Raw genomic sequence first — 20,224 nt, 5'->3', positions numbered from 1 at the left:
TTTAGTGATTTCCACTGACCACATTTTCTTGCTAGACTATGTTTAGGCTAGCGACTATGGATCTGACAAAACTATATAAAAATTGATTTGTATTCTGACAGAATACTAAAAGAGATCTTTTCCTCCTTTGTGTGATCCTCTATTTAAATATTTAACTTTAATATTCTGACTTATCTTCAAAATTCTCCAGTAGTCCTAAGGATGCAGAATATTCTGGATGTTAAAATAAAAGGAATGTTATCACCCAGCTATCCCAGTGTACAGGATCAGCTTTTAGGCACCATTGATTGGTATTATCTCTGCAGAGCTGAAAGACCAATAAACTGCCTTGGAGACTGGAGTGTGTGCTACAAATAATCTTCTTATCCTATCTTAGTATGGGCTTGGCTAAAGGAGTATTTTAACAGGTGGGCTTCCCTGGTAGCTCAGATGGTAAAGAATCTGTCTGCATTGTAAGAGACCAGGGTTCGATTCCTGAGTTGGAAAGATCCCCTGGAGAAGGAAATGGCAACCCGCTCCAGTACTCTCAACTGGAGAATCCCAAGGACAGAGGAACCTGGCAGGCGACAGTGCATGGTGTTGCAAACAGTCAGACACGACTGACAAAGCACACACGCACAGGCTTCCCAGGTGGCACTAGTGATAAAGAACCTGCCTGCCAATGCAGGAGACAAAAGAGATACGGGTTTGATCCTCGGGTTGGGAAGATCCCCTAGAGAAGGAAATCCCCTGGTGGGCTATGCATGGAGCTGCAAAGAGTCAGACATGACTGAGCATGCATGCACTTGGGCAAAGAATCTGCCTGCAATGTGGGAGACCTAGGATCGATCCCTGGGCTGAGATGATTCCCTGGAGATGGAAATGGCAACCCACTCCAGTATTCTTGCCTGAAGAATCCAACAGACAGAGGAACCTGGTGGGCTACAGTCTGTAGGGTTGCACAGAGTCAAACATGACTGAAGTGACTTAGCACAAAGTTTTTTGTAAACGGATCAACTCATTATAGCTGTGGGGCTAATCCTCATATGAGATAGAATATATCTCAAACATTACCCACAAACAATCCTAGCTATATGCCCAAATGTAACAGAATACTATGACCTTGCTTTTTCAGCTCCTCTCCAAACAAAAGCATAGCTTTACTTGGCTCCAGGTTTTTCTGTCTCACAAAGCTGTATTACAAAAACTTTATTCCATCTGTTTCAGTATCTTTTTCAAGCCCCCTCCCAAAACCCAGGTTCCTTCTTTAGAAACCATCTCCTAAATGGAATTTATATATTCTCAGAATGAAAAATTCTTTACATCTGCAAAAAGGTATATAGAAATAAGTTTAAATATTTTAAATTCATAATTAAGAGGGATTGCATACAACAGTACACACTTCCCAGGTGGTGCTAGCAGCAAAGAATCCACCTGCCAATGCAGGAGACATAAGAGACACAGGTTCGAACTCTGGATTGGGAAGATCCCCTAGAGAAGGGCATGGCAACCTACTCTTAGTATTCTTGCCTTGAGAATCCCACGGACAGATGAGTCTGGCAGACTATAGTCCATGTGGTTGCGAAGAGTCAGACACAACTGAAGTGACTCAGCACACATACACACACACACATACAATATACACTTTATTCACAATACTTACTCTAATTTTAACTGCATATTTTTTAACCTACACAATTGAGAAATATCTATTACCTGTTCTTCAACAGTCCACAATTGGTTAAATGTTTCAGGTTTGGTATCATCACACAGACGTCCTCTTATCATCTGCATATAAAATAAGGCTTTGTCAGAGACAACATAACAGACTACTCTTTGATATGGCCAAATAACAAATGAATGATGACAGCAACTTCATTTTAAAGAAAAAGAAATGCTACTTTTTCATTCTGAACCCACGTTTATCAAAGTTCATCTAATTAACAGCAGCAAGGCCAGGTTACAACCAGCAAATCCTGGTTATATTCTACTATGCACAAAGAGCTCTTATTTTTAGAATAAATACTGTACTATATGTCAGGCACTGAACTCATCATGTTACATGTACTACTCATTATAATCCTCACAACTCTACAACATAGGGTGATATTAATCACATTTTATATAAGAGGAAACTGTAGCTTGGGGACTTTAATAGAAACGACCATCTGAAGTTCCACTGTTAATAAGTAGTGGAGTTGTGATTTCAACCCAGCTTTTTCTTAACTTCAAAGTTCATGTCCTTATTATATCTTCAAGTGAAGACTGCTTGAAATTTAAGAATACAAGTCAGCAAATGTTAAAATCTTTTGTCTACAATTCAAATTTTCCTACTCCAACACTTTATACTGCCTACCTGAGGACGACTGTTTGAGCCTTCTGGACCATCACTCAAAGGCAACATAGAGTATGAAAGGGACTCTCCATCCTTCCTAGGATCTAAAGGACTTTTTGGTCTAGCAGGTAAACCTACTAAAAAGAAAACCATGTATAGGATTATTAAAGCAAGACTTTGCCAGGTATTTCTCTACTTAAAATATCATGTAATTTATTACCTTTATCAAAAACTAGCTTAACTCTCCTAGTATGCCTTTTACGATTTTTAAATTCTCTTTCAAAGTTTCCAAGGCTATTGGTATATTGGTCCCATACAATCTCAGGCAACTGAACAACTCTCTGCGGATATGGAAGCCCTATATCAGCCTGGTGGGAGGGAAAAAGAAAGTGACATATAAGGTTAATTCAAGAAATTATAAACAATAGCCAAATTTTCAGATGATTCCAAATCTAAATCATCATCAACTGGCATTTCTATTCACTCTGAATCCAACAGTCAATAAAAATACAGTCAAAGCATTAAATGGTATAATGATAGCCACATAAAGAAAAATGAACTTAACAAAACATAAGCACTATTTTTTGATAGAGGTCTACAGCTGACCTATACAGACATAATGTTCTTTAACACACTTAAACAGAAATAGCAAAGAATGCTTTTATCTCTAAGAACAGCATATGAAATGTGTTTGACTGAAATAGATACGACCTGACACATAGAATTCATTTTAAATGGACCCCTGTGGTCCTAACTTATTCACAAAACAATGAATTATTTTCATACTATATAACTCTTAAGACATGTACAAAAAAACCTACCACATTTTGAGAATCAAAACTATATCCTTACTTTACTCTGAATTCAGTTACTTTATCAATCACCTTCAGAAGTTATTAGTTGTCATTATTAAAACCAGGTTATTATGTGATCAGTCTTTTGATAGAATTTGGGTTATATAGGTGGGGGTATTGGTCAGAACTCATATAATGATAAAACTGGGATTTCTGAATTTCACTGTATATAAATTTCACCCTAAAAAGCTTTAAAAAAAATTTAGTTAATAATATGCACTCTGAAGTGTTTTGGTGTTAAGTATGTGTGTCTGCAACTCTGGAATGCATGAAATGGATTCCATCTTGAAATGAGATAGAATGGTAGGTGGAAGGATTGAAAAAACACACAATAAAGCAAATACAGTAAAATGTTTATTGTAGAATCTAGAAGGTGGATGGATGTGTGTGTTAAAACTACATAATACTTTCCACTTTTTTGTCTACTTAACACTTTTCATAATAAAATGTTCATTAAAAAATCAGGTCATGAATTATGAAACTGGCAAAGTCCATACTGTGACACAGAATTCTTAATTTTTATTTTGCTTGTGATACAGTATACTACAGCCATCATTATAATAATGTATATCAGTCTAAGACTCAACTTTTTGAAAAGTTAGAATAGAGTGTCTTTTAAAACAATGATGGTAAAACATCAAAGAAAGCTAACAAGCCATAAAGGTTCCCTGCATTCTATGTACCAATATATAAACCAAGTTTCCTTAATTTCAATTAGGAGTTTTCAGATGTCAATGGGATCATATGTCAACAACTTAACTACTATGGTAAACTTAAAGAAAGTAGGCAAATTAAGCATACATGAGTTAACACAGAAAAACTAAAGAATCAAACTTCGCAGAAAATTTTCTTTCCAAGGAACACAAGTCTTTCATGAATACCAATGTATCTGGGATTTAATACACATTTGAACATTTTTGCAAAAAAATCTTAAGAGGGTCAATGTCACATCCCTGTTTCTGAAATAAAGTGAAAAGAAATCTAGTTCTAAATTAAACATGGACATGGAAAATCTGCAGATAACCAACCACGGACGTATATAGCAGATGTGTATAACTGCAACTTTTTTGCCCACCCAACAACTGAAAAAAAATAAGTTTAAGATTAAAGTACAATTTATTTTAGTTGAAACCATGATAAGTAAACACTGTAAGCGTTCATAAAATGAAGTCCCCAAGACTGCTGCCTCAACACCTGGTAGACCACTTTTGTGACTCATTAATAACTAGTAACTAAACTTGTCATTGGAGAAGGCTATGGCACCCCACTCCAGTACTCTTGCCTGGAAAATCCCATGGACAGAGGAGCCCGGTGGGCTGCAGTCTATGGGGTCGCTAAGAGTCGGAAAAGACTGAGGGACTTCACTTTCACTTTTCACTTTCATGCACTGGAGAGGAAATGGCAACCCACTCCAGTGTTCTTGCCTGGAGAATCCCAGGGACGGGGGAGCCTGGTGGGCTGCCGTCTACAGGGTCACACAGAGTTGGACACAAATGAAGCGACTTAACAGCAGCAAACTTGTCATACACAACTAAATTTGTGTGTTAAGGTGAAAAAGAAGATTCTTTTTCATAGTTTTTCAGTTTTAATCTTTTCAGACAATGCTTTTGTCTGACTAATATTTACCTCTCAAATTTATTGAATAATTTGTGGGTCCCTAATTCAAGACAAATACTACGGCATAAACGCACATCTTGCACCTCATTCTCATGACCTTGGCAACCATATCCTTAAAGACATTTAAAATAGAATTTTTGTTTGTATCACCATTGTTTTCTACTGCTTTTAGAGTAAATAAAGCAGTAAATAAACACTAAAAATACTAAAGTATTTTTCCTTTTAGTTTCAATAAACTTAAAAGTCCTGAAAGCAAAAAAGGGAAAATATTTTTAAGATGGGGAAGGAAAAAAGTAACAGAAAAAGACTAAAAATGGCTAGAAACAGGACATCAAGTTTCTATACAAGCATCCAATTAAAGCTCCTAGCCATCTTCACTGGGGGTATACTTATTGTGCATTTAGTGGGGGTGAAGGAAGGAAATATCCCACCTTCAATAACATGGTTAAACATTTTAAAAAGTATTCATATAAAAGAATAAATAAGGTTATTACCAAATATATCTCAATAAATTTAAAAAGTGGTCAAAATATACCTTCTTCTGGAGTTTTTCCACAAATCCAATGGGATTTTTTAGTGCTTCTCTCTGATGTCTGCCTAAACTTTCAAGGTCCTGGACTGCTTGAGAACGCTGGGCTTCGAGTACAGCAATTGTCTGTAACAGTCTCTGATAACTACAGAGACAAAAAGAAAATAAAAAAAAAACTCACTAAAATTTTTTAGTAACAACAATAAATAAAAAACTGAGTTCAATCCATGATCTACTATTAAGTCACACGTCTTTGTAAAGTTACCTGAAAGAGTTTTAGTAAAACATATTACTGGGAATAAATGAGGTCTTCCTGAGTTACGAAGTACCTAGTTAGAAAATATCAGTTAGAGAAAGCAAAGCCTTATTCCCCCATCTTAAATTCTTAATTCTCAAACCTGAACAAGTACAGAAAATAAGAAAATGAGCATCTTGACTTTCAAGCAATCAGTCATTAAGAAACAGCTAAATTAGAAAATAATTTAGCATCAGGAGGGATCATCACTTTTCAGTCCCTCTGCTGTACCCTGTTAGAATAAGATATCTGTGACAAATTTCTTGACTAGGGTTACAAGAAACTTTCACATAATTCAGACATGATCTTGGTTGTCATGATTCTCATTTGTTCTTTCTGTTCATGTTTAGTCGCTAAATCGCGTCCAACTCATCTGCAACCCCATGGACTGTAGCCACCGGCTCCTCTGTCTGTGGGATTTCCCAGGCAAGAATACTAGAGTAGGTTGCCAATTTCTTTTCCAGGGACTCTTCCCGACCCAGGGATCAAATCTCGTGTATTCTGCTTGGCAGGCGGATTTTTTTACCACTGAACCACCTGGGAAGCCCATTCTTTCTGTTATATCTCCATTCTAAAGGAATTTAACTTGTCATTTCTTACATATTAAACATTTTTACAGAAAAAAAGACTTACATAATATTAAATTACTTAATATTTCTTAATTAAAAAGAAATATTTTTTACTTCTCTGCCTATAAATAGGCTAATATGAATTTTATCCACATAAACCTACTACCTGTTCATATTCTCCCCAACTCTCCCTCTGGTTCACACTGTCCTGGCTCTCTGAGAAATGTCTGATTTCACATATGGATCACATATGGAAACACGTTAGCCCAAAAACCTTGAATGCTCAAATGTATTTTGCAAAAAGAACAAAGAACAAACTGCTCCAAGTTCACTTCAAAATAAGTTAATAGGTCTTTAAAATATTAGTGAAGCACCACTGTTCTTTATAACTTTGAATAAATTTCATTCTATTTCCCAATAGACTGTAAACTCCATGACAGCAACATATCTGAAAAGTTCAGTTTCGTTTATCCAGTTTGCAGCACACTTCCCAGCATACACATGTTCAATAAACATTTTTTGAGTGAACAAATGGATAGATGTTCTGTGCAATCAAAAGTATACTGAAACTTTAAAGTTCATAAGTCAGCAAACAAGCAGAAATTTCAAAGGTAAAGCAATGCAGTTTTGATGTCCACAACCATGGCATGACTGCAATATAACAGTATCTATCAAAATAATTTTTCAGCCCCTACCTAAAATGTATTCTTATTCTTTAGTGCTCTGTTAACTAATCCCTAATGAAATGTTTAATAATTAATATTACAAGTGCTAACACTGAAAAGTAAGACTTTTCTCAAGATAGAGCTACTTCATTCAAACGTTAGAACTGAATCAGAAAGCAATGGCTACATTAAAAGTTACTCCTGGGGTAAGTTACGGAGGTTAAGTCTAAACTCATTTTCACTCTGCCTTCATTTGCTTTGAGGTATATGGAGTGTATAAACCTGGACTGCGCTGGTATTTTCTACCAGGCAGGCTCAATCTTAGGGTGACTGTAGTGAGTTGAGTACTACACCTAACCTCTCTATAATACTCTTAACTATCCTACTTCACCCTCAGAACGTCTATCCCACTTAGCTGAATAACCAAAGACTTATCATGCAGGATACACTTCTCTATCATCAATAAAAATGATTGAGTCTATTAAACTTGCAGCAAACTACTGCACGCAAGTAACAATTAATGAGGCACAAGTAAGAAGAGACTTATGAGAAAAAACAAGCAGAAGCTTGAAAAAAGTGCTATAGCAGTTATTGCAACTGAGAAGAAAGGTCTCTCTTTGAAGTTAATAACTTCTGACAATCTTTACTGTATATAAATTATTCCACAATGATTCTGACTTAAAAAAAATAATTCCAACAGAGATGACAAAGAAAGTCTAACTCTTCACCCCCTATTTTGTTTCTCTTTAATCAAAATAAAATGATTATCAAATTGAAAGGCCTAGTCCATACACTGGTAAAGATGTGAAAGTCCAAAATAAGTTAAAAGATTGTAAGAAAATACTGAATTTAATTCTTCCAGCCCAGCTAATTCGAATAATTTCCTAGAGTATTCAGAGGTTTTCCCAATAAGATTACCACATATATACCTAAGCAGAAATGAAAGAGATAAAAACTTGCACAGATGTCTTTATCTACGGCTGATTCATGTTGATGTATGGCAGAAACCAACACAACATTTTAAAGCAATTATCCTTCAATTAAAAATAAAAAAATAAAAACAGGAAAAAAAAAAAAAAAAAAACTTGCATGGGACTTTCCTATTAGTCCAGTGGTTAAGAAGGCACCTTGCAATGCAGGTGACACAGCTTCAATCCCTGGTCAGGGAACTAAGATCCTACATACCCTGGAACAACTAAGCCCTCACATCATAACTAGATAATCTGTGTGATACAGCTAAAGATCTGACACATTCAAATAAATAAGTGTGTTTTTAAAATCTGAAGAATAAAAATAAATTTCTTCGGGACTTCCCTGCTGGTCCAGTGGTTAAGACTCCAGGCTTCCATTGAACAGGGTGCAGGTTTACTCCCTGGAACTAAGATCCCATGTGATGCAAGGTACAACCAAAAAAATATATAAATAATAAATATTAAAATAAACTTCTTCAGTCTGAAAAGGCTATATGTTACAATTCCAATAATATTAAATTCTGTTCAAGATAAAAGTAAAGAGATCAGTAGTTCCCAGAAGTTCAGAGAAAGGAAGAGGGTTAAGTAAATGACATACAGGGAATTTTTAATACCAGTGAAATTATTCTACATGGTACTATATATAATGTTGGATCCATGACATGGATCTGCCAAAAGCATAAAACTTAAAAAGCATAAAGAATGAACTTTAATGTATGCAAATTTAAAAAAAATCATTTAGTAGATTAGGGAACCCTAGGAAGGAACGTATTCTCTGACACAAGGATCTAAGTATATTATACATATATAAAACTACCTCACTGAAGGGGGTAGAAGGAAAAGATCCTGACCGAGGTAACTCTGGAAATGAGTAGCATCTCAAAGACTAAAGGTAAAAGGAACTGATCATAAGCAACATATTCTGCTTTACATAGCTATTTCCAAGTAGCTAAGAATGAACAATTCTAATTCTGTGTACATATATAATGTAATAAACAAATGAGTGGAGGATGACCAGGGTTTGCTATTGCTAGAGTGGAAATTTACAGATAAACAAGGGGAGAAGCTAGAAGAATCCATGTGGTAATATAATTAATTAGGGATGGAGTCAAAGTATAAACTCATATTTAGCTTTATATATATGTAATAATTACATACAGAAGTATTTATAGATAGGTGTATATATAAATATCGGAGAAAGCAATGGCACCCCACTCCAGTACTCTTGCCTGGAAAATCCCATGGACGGAGCAGCCTAGTAGGCTACAGTCCATGGGGTCGCTGGGAGTCGGACACGACTGAGCGACTTCACTCTCACTTTTCACTTTCATGCATTGGAGAAGGAAAAGGCAACCCACTCCAGTGTTCTTGCCTGGAGAATCCCAGGGACGGGGAAGCCTGATGGGCTGCCGTCCATGGGGGTCGCACAGAGTCAGACACGACTGAAGCGACTTAGCAGCAGCAGTAGCAATATATATATATATGTATATACACACACACATAGATAGATAGATTATCGAATACACATGTATTTTCCTGCTCTGCCAGCTGAGACAGATAAATAAAATAATCAACTGCATTCAGCAGTGAGCATACAGAACTCAAAAACTGACTTCTAATACTGCCTTCTGCAATAAAGGGAAATGGGGTTCCTTTGCAAAGAAGGCTGATTCTAGCACTGGGACACAAAATACACAAGATGAATCTGGAGTATTTTGAAGTGGCAAAAAAGCTATATAACAAAAGTACACCACCTTAGTGGAACCCAGGAGACAACAGAAAGGTTCCCTATGGCCAAAGCTGAAACAATTTGAACAATAAAACAGTGCTACTAAATTACACCTCAAAGTAGGAAAATAAGTATTTATGAGTCTCTACTTATCCCTGGTGGCTCAGACAGTAAAGCGTCTGCCTACAATGCAGGAAACCCAGGTTCAGTCCCTGGGTCAGGAAGATCCCCTGGAGAAGGAAATGGCAACCCACTCCAGTATTCTTGCCTGGAAAATCCCATGGACTGAGGAGCCTAGTAGGCTACAGTCTGTGGAGTTGCAAAGAGTCAGACATGACTGAGCGACTTCACTTTCACTTTTCACTTACACAAATAAATGACTAAAGGAAAAATGAGGGAGAGTGAGATGGAGGAAGCGTGGGGGATGGCGGGGAGAAAGAAAAAAAGGGAGGAACAAAAAAATCTCCCATGTAGAAGATTTCCAAATAATCTGTGGAGACACTCTGCTCTCAAGGAGAGAGACCCATAACTCCCCACTCCTTAAGTGTGGGCTGTACATAGTGATTTCTTTCCAAAGAAAAGAGTATGGAAGACAGAGAGCCACCTCACAGTGGAGAAACCTGACAAACTATACCTCAGCTAGGTGATCCAGGTCAACAACTGCAATCAATCATCTTAACAGCATATCCCTTGGGAAAAGCTAAAATTGTCATTATATGCAGATGACATGATACTACATATAGAAAACCCTAAAGACTCTACACGAAAACTACTAGAACTGATAAACGAATTCAACAAATTAGCACGATACAAGACTAACATACGGAAACTGGTTGCATTTCTTTTCATTAGCAATGAAACATCAGAAAGGGAATGTAAACAAACAATCCCTTTTAAAATCACATCAAAAATAAAATAATTAGGAATAAACCTGACCAAGGAGGTAAAGACTTAAATTCTGAGAAGTTTTAAACATTAATAAACATCATAAACGTTAACAAAGAAAACGGAAGATGATTCGAAGAAATGAAAAGATCCCATGCTCTTGGATTGGAAGAATTAACATTGTTAAAATGGTCATACTACTCAAAGCAATCTACAGATTTAATGTGATCCCTAACAAAATACCAGTGATATTTTTTACAGGCCTAGAACAAATAATCCTAAAATTTCTATGGGACCAGAAAAGACCCAAAGCAACCCTAAGAAAAAAGAACAAAGCAGGGAGCATAACCCTCCCAGACTTCAGGCAATACTAACTACAAAGCAAAGTAGTCAAAACAATGTGGTATTGGCATAAAAACAGAAATATGGATCAATGGAACAGAATAGAATCCAGAAATAAACCCATACATCTACAGTCAATTAATCTTTGACAAAGGAGGCAACAGTATACAATAGAGAAAATCCTTTTAGCAATTGATATAGGGAAAGCTGAACCGCTGCAGGTAAATCAATGAAGTTAAAACATGCCCTCTCACCATACAAAAAATAAACTCAGAATGGATTAAAGACTTTGGCTTAAAGACTTAAATATAAGACATAACACCATAAAACTCCTAGAAGAGAACATATGTAAAACATTCTCTGGCATAAATCTTACCAATGTTTCCTCAGGTCAGTCTCCCAAGACAATAGAAATAAAAACAAAAATAAACAAATAAGACCTAGTCAACTTACAAGTTTTTGTACAGCCAAGGAAACCATAAACAAAACAAAAGGACAATGGGAGAAAATATTTGCAGATGAAAGGAATGGCAAGGGCTTAATTTCAAAAAATATACAAATTGCTCATAAAACTCAATGACAAAAAACAACCAACCCAATCAAAAATTAGCAAAGAACGCCCAAATATTAATAGAAAACATACAGATAGCCATTAGACACATGAAAAGGTACTCAACATTGCAAATTATTAAAAAATACAAACCAAAACTACAATGAGGTACCACCTCACACCTGTCAAAATGGCCATCATTAAACAAGTCTACAGATAACAAATGCTGAGAGGGTGTTGAGAAAAGGGAATCCTCCTACACCACTGGTGGGAACCGAAACTGGTGCAGCCTCTACGGAAAATAGTATGGAAGGTCCTCAAAAAACTATAGAGTTGCCATATGATCCTACAATCCCATTCCTGGGCAAATATCCAGAAAAAAACACGGTTTGAAAGGATAAATGCAACCCAATATAAACTGCAGTGATGTTCACAGTAGCCAAGACGTGGAAACAAACTAAATGTCCACAGACAGATAAATGGATAAAGAAGATGTAATACATATACACAGTAGAATACTGTTTGATCATAAAAAAGAATAAAATAATGCCATTTTCAGCAACATGGACAGACCTAGAGCTTATCATACTAAGTGAATTAAGTCAGAAAGAGAAAGATAAATACTATACAACATCACTTACGTGGAAATCTAAAATATGACACAAATAAACCTATCTATAACACAGAAACAGACATACAGAACAGACTTGTGGTTACCAAGAGGGAAGGGAAGTGGGGGAGGGATTGGGCATATGGGATTAACAGACATAAACAATTATATAGAGAATAAACAACAAATTCTTACTGTATAGCACAGGGAACTATAATCAATATCTTGTGATAAACCATAATGGAAAAGAATAGGAAAAAGCACACAAATATGTATAACTGAATCATTTTACCATAGAGTAGAAATTAGCACAACATTGTAAATCAACTATACTTCAATAAAATAATACTATTTTAATAGTGTATCTCTTGGTATGACATGACAAAAATGGCACTTCATGTCTGTGGTCTTCTTCCCAAACCCCACAATCCCAAATCATGAGGAAAGCATCAAATTCCAATAGAGAGAAATCTATTAATACTTGACTGGTATCCCTCAAAACTGCCCAGGTTATCAACAAAGTCTGAGAAACTACCACAACAAGGAGACATAAAAACTAAATGTTACAAGGTAATCTAACTGAGATTCTAGAACACAGAAAGGACATTAATTGAAAATTAAGGAATTCTAAATATCATGTATGAAACGAGTTGCCAGTCCAGGTTCGATGCACGATACTGGATGCTTGGGGCTGGTGCACTGGGACGACCCAGAGGGATGGTATGGGGAAGGAGGAGGGAGGAGGGTTCAGGATGGGGAACACATGTATACCTGTGGCAGATTCATTTTGATATTTGGCAAAACTAATACAATTATGTAAAGTTTAAAAATAAAATAAAATTTAAAAAAATTAAGGAATTCTGAATAAGGTATGAACTTTGGTTAATAATAATGTATTAATATTGATTCATTAATTATAATAAATATATTAATGTAAAATATTATTAATAGGGAAAATTGGGTAGGGAGTGATGGGAACTTTGTAACATGCTCTTGATTTTACTATAAATCTAAAATTGTTCTTTTACTAAGATAAAGTTCTCAACTTCTCTATATCCATTATTCCTTTACTATCTTGGAAAAGCAAAAGGGAAAGTATCTGAAATATGTATTTAAGATTCTACCACTTTAAATATCAGAATTTAAGAGATCCCATCCAATTATTTTAAACTATTTTATGTTAGCAAACTGTCATTAATTCTGGTTAAACTTTACCATATAGAGCAATCATTTTAATGGTTCTAGAATGTGCCAGTTTACAAATAAATTCAGCTGTTATCTCTGCTCAATATGAGTATTTGTTGAAAATACCTTTTTAGGTTATTACCTTTATTCTGCTTAAAAGTAATCATCACTAGAGTATTTCAAATGTAAGATCTTTGTCAAATAAATCTAATCTCTAGACCTACTACAGTTATTCAACTTAAGCTATTGTATAAGCACAGTTCTAGTCTTTTAATTTCAGTACTTCAGCACAGTAGTGATGTAAAATAAACACCATGATGCCTGATCTAGCTATTAAAAACTCTTAAAAAATACATTCTGATGACCTCCCTTGCAGGGAGAAAAAGGTTAAGAAAAATAGTTCCTTCAGTTGAGTAATGGTAGACCTTTAATGAATTAGACCAACCTTAGTTATTTGAAACACAGTGGTTTGTAAAGTATATTTACGAGTGGTAAAAGTTGTATGCAGGTATATAAGCATCTGTTAAAGAATTCAATTTATATAAAATTTTCAAGTCACAAGATGGAATAAAAACTTTTTTACTTCTCATACTGACACTGCTACCTTACAATCTCATTATACTATTATTAATTTTACTCTTTGCTCAGCTATTGTTTGGAGAAGGCAATGGCAACCCACTCCAGTACTCTTGCCTGGAAAATCCCATGGATGGAGGAGCCTGGTAGGCTGCAGTCCATGAGGTTGCGAAGAGTAGGACATGACTGAGCGACTTCACTTTCATTTTTCACTTTCATGCATTGGAGAAGGAAATGGCAACCCACTCCAGCGTTCTTGCCTGGAGAATCCCAGGGACAGCAGAGCCTGGTGGGCTGCCGTCTATGGAGTCGCACAGAGTCGGACACGACTGAAGCGACTTAGCAGCAGCAGCAGCAGCGACTGTTTCCTTCCTTGGAATCCTCATTTCATGAATATTTACTGAGTACATAACATATGTGATCGATCATATTTACCCTTGATCAAAAACACTTTGAAAAGGTATCACTGCCACTTTACAGATGACATAATCAAAACTTAGAAATACAATTAGAAGATTCCTGCCACAAATCTCCTTCCATAACATGATTTATACAACCTAATTTTATGTAATATTGAGTTTAGATTTCACACACTAGGAAAATTAGTCTAAATCAAAAACATTTTCCAAAACCTAACATGAGGCCTTAATATTCTGCCCAATTTTAAATATACGAGAATAGTAATAAAATTAGCCTATTTAACAACTCTTCCTTTTTCTACTCATCTGCTAGTACCAAATATTAATTTAGTAACAATAAAGAAGAAAGAAGAGCATCGGGGTTCTTTTTTTTCTAATCAAATGTATCATAAACAGAATAAGCAGTGCTTTAACTAAAATGTCACTTACAATCAAAAAAGAGGTTTGACAGTCTCAAACAGTTGTATAAAAATATTTGCCCCCTTCCCCAAAAGCCTTCATTATGTATGTTCTCAATGTATAGGTATCCCCTGAAAGAAGTCTGATTTCTGATGTTTTTCAAAGGTTAATTCCTTTCACATTAAGGTTTCATCAAATATACTAAAGACACAGTCATTCTTTCAATGGTCTCTACAATAAAAAATTATCAGGCATCTCTTTTCTGAATCTATCTTAGTACCTGGAAACTGGCCTAGAGTGGATCTAGAATGGAGTCGACAATCTAATACTTAAAAAAAAAAAAAAAAAAAGCATGACATTTAAGCTATAATTTCCTTTTCTCTTATCATGTTTTGTTTTATTTGGATCTAATTTAAATAGAAGGCTTAAACAAGTTTCACATATATTTCTATACTCTGATGCTAAAGTACGGTTTTTAACATCATTTTTCTTAGTTTCGAATATTTGAAGAAGCAGCAAGATTTCATTCATTTATACATAAACTCATTCACCTATGATGTTAACAACTAAACACTCGGGATACAAAGAGCCTTTTCCTAACAGAGGTCAAGGCGGGGAATACAAATAAGTAAACAGACAATTACAATATGGGATAAGAAGTGACGTAAAGAGAAAGGCACACAATATATGAAGGCTTTGAACAGAGATCTCTGAGGGTCAAGAAAAGCTTCCCAAAATAAGTTCAACTGAGCCAGAAAGAAGAATGGGAATTAGCTAGGAAATGGGGGTAGAAGGGGAGAGGTTCAAGGACTTTTCCAACCAAACAGGAGGAACATTATGCAGAAATGCTTCTAGGCAAAACATAGCACCTAAGACCAAAAAAGAAATTTGGTAAGACTAGGAGTGAAGAGAACTGAGGCTTGAGAAGAAAAATGAGATTAATTACACAGGGTTCTATAAAATTAAGATTAAGCTTGATTTTAAGTGCAATTAGGAAGCTCTGGAGGAGTTTTAAGATGAAGGAAAAAATGTTGCAGTTTACAAATACCATTCAGGGAAGAACAAGGAGAATGGATTAAAGTGAAAGAAGACTGTAGAGGAAGACCAATTAAATGAGCTCTAATGGTAATAAACCAGGGGAAAGGTAGTGGGAATGGAGATAGAGGTAAGTAGGTAATTTGAGAGATGTATAAGATCGATTCTATAGCATGTGGTGACTGTCTGGACAAAACTATTTAAGAAAAAAAGTTTCAAGAAGGAGGGTCAGTTAAGCCAACTTCTAATTAAAAAAAAAAAAAAGGGCAAGGTAAAAGGCTGAGATATGTCCACTGGATTTCATACAAGGAAATCATTAGTAAGTCACTTCACTTGTGTGATGGGAGGTTGAAGCTAGACTTCAATACTTTAAGACTGAGTGAATGGTGAACAAAAGAGAAGTAGAAAATAGAATCAATTTTCTCAAGAAATTTAGCTGTGAAGGAGAGAAAGTAGTTGAAAGGTATAGAAATCAAAAGATAATTTTCAAATCAAGAAAGACCTAAGCATGTTTAAACGCAGATGGGAAAAAGAAATGTCTTCACTCACTCATTTTGAGTGAAAAAGTACTGTTTTTCCTCCTCACCATCACCATCATCAGCTTCTACTAAAAATTCAGTACTTCTTCTAATTCAGGCTTCAACAATACGTGAACCATGAACTTCCAGATGTTCAAGCTGGTTTTAGAAAAGGCAGAGGAACCAGAGATCAAATTGCCAACATCTGCTGGATCATCAAAAAAGCAAGAGAGTTCCAGAAAAACACCTATTTCTGCTTTCTTGACTATGCCAAAGCCTTTGACTGTGTGGATCACAATAAACTGTGGAAAATTCTGAAAGAAATGGGAATACCAGACCACCTGACTTGCCTCTTGAGAAATCTGTATGCAGGTCAAAAAGCAAGTTAGAACTGGACATGGAACGTGGTTCCAAAAAGGAAAAGGAGTCTATCAAGGCTGTATATTGTCACCCTGTTTATTTAACTTATATGCAGAGTACATCATGAGAAACACTGGGCTGGAAAAAGCACAAGCTGGAATCAAGATTGCTGGGAGAAATATCAATAACCTCAGATATGCAGATGACACCACCCTTATGGCAGAAAGTGAAGAAGAACTAGAGCCTCTTGATGAAAGTGAAAGAGGAGAGTGAAAAAGTTGGCTTAAAGCTCAACATTCAGAAAACGAAGATCATGGCATCTGGTCCCATCACTTCAGGGCAAAGAGATGGAGAAACAGTGGAAACAGTCGCAGACTTTATTTTTGGGGACTTCAAAATTACTGCAGATGGTGATTGCAGCCATGAAATTAAAAGACGCTTACTCCTTGGAAGAAAAGTTATGACCAACCTGAACAGCATATTCAAAAGCAGAGACATTACTTTGCCAACAAAGGTCCGTTTAGTCAAGGCTATGGTTTTTGCAGTAGTCATGTATGGATGTGAGAGATGGACTATAAAGAAAGCTGAGTGCTGAAGAATTGATGCTTTTGAACTGTGGTGTGGGAGAAGACTCTTGAGAGTCCCTTGGACAGCAAGGAAATACAACCAGTTCATCGTAAAGGAAATCAGTCCTCAATATTCACTGGAAAGACTGATGTTGAAGCTGAAACGCCAATACTTTGGCCATCTGATGCAAAGAGCTGACTCATTTGAAAAGACCCTGATGCTGGGAAAGATTGAAGGCGGGAGAAGGGGACGACAGAGGATGAGATGGTCGGATGGCATCACTGACTCAATGGACATGAGTTTGAGTAAATTCCCAGAGTTGGTGATGAACAGGGAGGCCTGGTATACTGCAATCCATCAGATTGCAAAGAGTCGGACACGACTGAGAGAACTGAACTAACTGAATATACTATGTTATCCCTTTACAACCACTGACAGCCCTATATGTATTAGTACTCTCTTCTTGTAGGTGAGGAAACAAAACTTAAAGGGGGTTAAATAACTTGCAAGTTGCTCAGGCAACTACTTCCCCAACTACTTCAAGTAGTGGACTTGAACCCAGCTGAACCTCTCCAATTCCCATAAGCATAATGAGGACACTGCTGCTGCTGCTAAGTCGCTTCAGTCGTGTCCGACTCTGTGCAACCCCATAGACGGCAGCCCACCAGGGTCCCCCGTCCCTGGGATTCTCCAGACAAGAACACTGGAGTGGGTTGCCATTTCCTTCTCCAATGCATGAAAGGGAAAAGTGAAAGTGAAGTTGCTCAGTTGTGTCCAACTCTTAGTGCCATGGGATTTTTCCAGGCAAGAGTACTGGAGTGGGGTGCCATTGCCTTCTCCAAATGAGGACACTATCCACTCACTAATGAAGGATGGATACAGATGCAGGTAAATATGTGACAAGATGTTGACTGAGAAAACCTATGAAATAGAAAACCAGATCATATGTGGATTGAGGGACTGGTAGCTTAGTCAGAGTAAAAAAGATTTTTAAAAGTCATGAAAAAAAGCTGATTAGGGAAACATGGAAGGTACCTGGCACCTGAGAGGCCCACAACTGTAACTGGAAACCACAAACTTAGAGAGGTACCAGTATGCAGAAGTCTGTGACTTTTCTTCAGTAGGAACAAAGGAAAAGCAATGGAAGAGGGGAGGGAAAATGTTGCTAAGAAAACTATGCAGTTAAAGATCAGGGAATCCAAGCCAGATAAGAAAAGGAAGCAAGGACAGATCACAGCAAATATAGAAAATGTAGAGCTGCTAAGGGAGCAAGAAACTTTTTGTATTCTTCTATGTTTTTATATGCCAATTATCATCACTCAATCTATTCAGGGCCAGTTACTGGGGGAGGAAAACAAACGATAAGCCATATACAAATACACTGGAATCACATCTCAAGCATTGTGAGAAAGTAAGTTTCATAAATATTCCTGAGATATTAAATAATTGAGACATTGCAGACATAAGAACAGTGTCACTAAAGTACAATTGGGATGGAAATGCGTAGTGGCTTAAAATGTGTCTCCCTGAGATATACCATGTTCCTGGATTGGAAGAATCAATACCGTGAAAATGACTATACTACCGAAAGCAATCTGCAGAGTCCTGCAATACTGATCAAATTGTCAATGGCATTTTTCACAGAACTAGAGCAAAAACTTTCACAATTTGTATGGAAACAAAAAAAACTCCAAGCCAAAGCAATCTTGAGGAAGATGAAGGGAGGTGGAGGAATCAACCTTCCTAACTTCAGACTATACTATAAGACTACAGTCATCAAGACAGTATGGTACTGGCATAAAAACAGAAATGCAAACCAGAGGAACAAGATAGAAAGCCCAGAGATAAACCCACACACCTTTGGATACCTTATCTTTGACAAAGGCAGCAAGAATATACAATGGAGAAAAGATACCTTCATCAAAAAGTGGTGCTGGGAAAACTGGACAGCTAAGTGTAAAAGAATGAAATTAGAACCCTTCCTAACACCATATACAAAAATAAACTCGAAATGGATTAAATAACTAAAGACCATAAACTATAAAACTCTTAGAGGAAAACATAGGCAGAACACTCTATGACATAAATTGCAGCAAGATCCTTTATGACCCACTTCCTAAAATAATGGAAACAAAAATACACAAATGGGACATAATTAAACTTAAAAGCTTTTGCATAGCAAAGAAAATCATACACAAGATGAAAAGATAACCCTCAGAATGGGAGAAAATAACAGCAAATGAAGCAACTGACATGAAGGATTCACCTCCAAAATATACACACAGCTTGGTATCAGAAAAACAACCAACCCAATTAAAAAATGGGCAGAAGACCTAAATAGCCATTTATCCAAAGAAGACATAAGGATGGCCAAGCGGCTCATGAAAACATGCTTGACACTGCTAATTATAAGCAAATTGCAAATCAAAACTACAGTGAGATACTACCTCACACCGCTTAATGGCCATCATCAAAAATCTACAAAACAATAAATGCTGAAGAGGATGTGGAGAAAAGGCAACCCTCTTGCACAGTTGATGGGAATGTAAATTGATGCAAACACTATGGAGAACAGTATGGAGATTTCTTAAAAAACAATGAATAAAACTACCCTATGACCTAGCAATTCCAATCCTGGGTCTTTACCCCAGGAAAATCATAACCGAAAAAGAAATATATACCTCAATGTTCACTGCAGCTCTATTTACATTAGCTAGGACACAGAAGCAACCTAGATGTCCATCGACAGATGAATGGATAAAGAAGTTATGATATACATATAAAATGGAATATTACTAAGCCATAAAAAGGAACAAACTTGAGTCAGTTCTAGCGAGGTGGATGAACCTACAGCCTGTTATATAGAGTGAAGTAAAAAAGAAAAAAACAAATATTGTATAATAATGCATATATATATATACACATATACACACATATAATCTAGAAAAACAGTACTGATGAACCTATTTGCAGAGTAGGAATAAAGATGCAGACACAGAGAACAACAGACTTCTGGACACAGGGAGAAGGAAAAAGCAGGAGGAATTGAGAGAGTAGCACTGAAACATATACATTACCATTCATAAAACAGATAGTGGGAAGCTGCTGTACAACACAGGCAGCTCAACGAGGTGCTCTGAAACAACCTAGAGGGTGGGATAGGTAGGGTGTGAGAGCTTCAAGAGGGAAGGGACATAATGTATACTTATGGCTGATTCATGTTGTTGTATGGCAG

General features: G+C 36.4%; 1 protein-coding gene across 6 annotated transcripts in view; it reads right to left on the bottom strand.

Moving 5' to 3' along the window:
- Positions 1–20,224, bottom strand: part of ZZZ3 (zinc finger ZZ-type containing 3) — a 120,600-nt gene that overhangs the window by 12,830 nt on the left and 87,546 nt on the right. For 5 of the 6 annotated variants that reach the window (XM_025288421.2, XM_025288420.2, XM_044944831.1 and 2 more), the window contains 4 exons: positions 5,321–5,459; positions 2,535–2,682; positions 2,336–2,451; positions 1,696–1,767 (listed from right to left, as the gene is read on the bottom strand). In XM_025288421.2, the coding sequence (XP_025144206.1) occupies positions 1,696–1,767; positions 2,336–2,451; positions 2,535–2,682; positions 5,321–5,459 (475 nt within the window). The remainder of the gene's footprint in view (positions 1–1,695; positions 1,768–2,335; positions 2,452–2,534; positions 2,683–5,320; positions 5,460–20,224) is intronic. The other variant, XM_044944832.1, reaches the window with a different exon arrangement.

This window comes from Bubalus bubalis, chromosome 6 (assembly GCF_019923935.1).
Source record: "Bubalus bubalis isolate 160015118507 breed Murrah chromosome 6, NDDB_SH_1, whole genome shotgun sequence".
NCBI classification, from domain to species: Eukaryota; Metazoa; Chordata; class Mammalia; order Artiodactyla; family Bovidae; genus Bubalus; species Bubalus bubalis.
The sequence above is the reverse complement of the archived record's forward strand: the minus strand, read 5'-3'. Positions and strand labels throughout refer to the sequence as shown.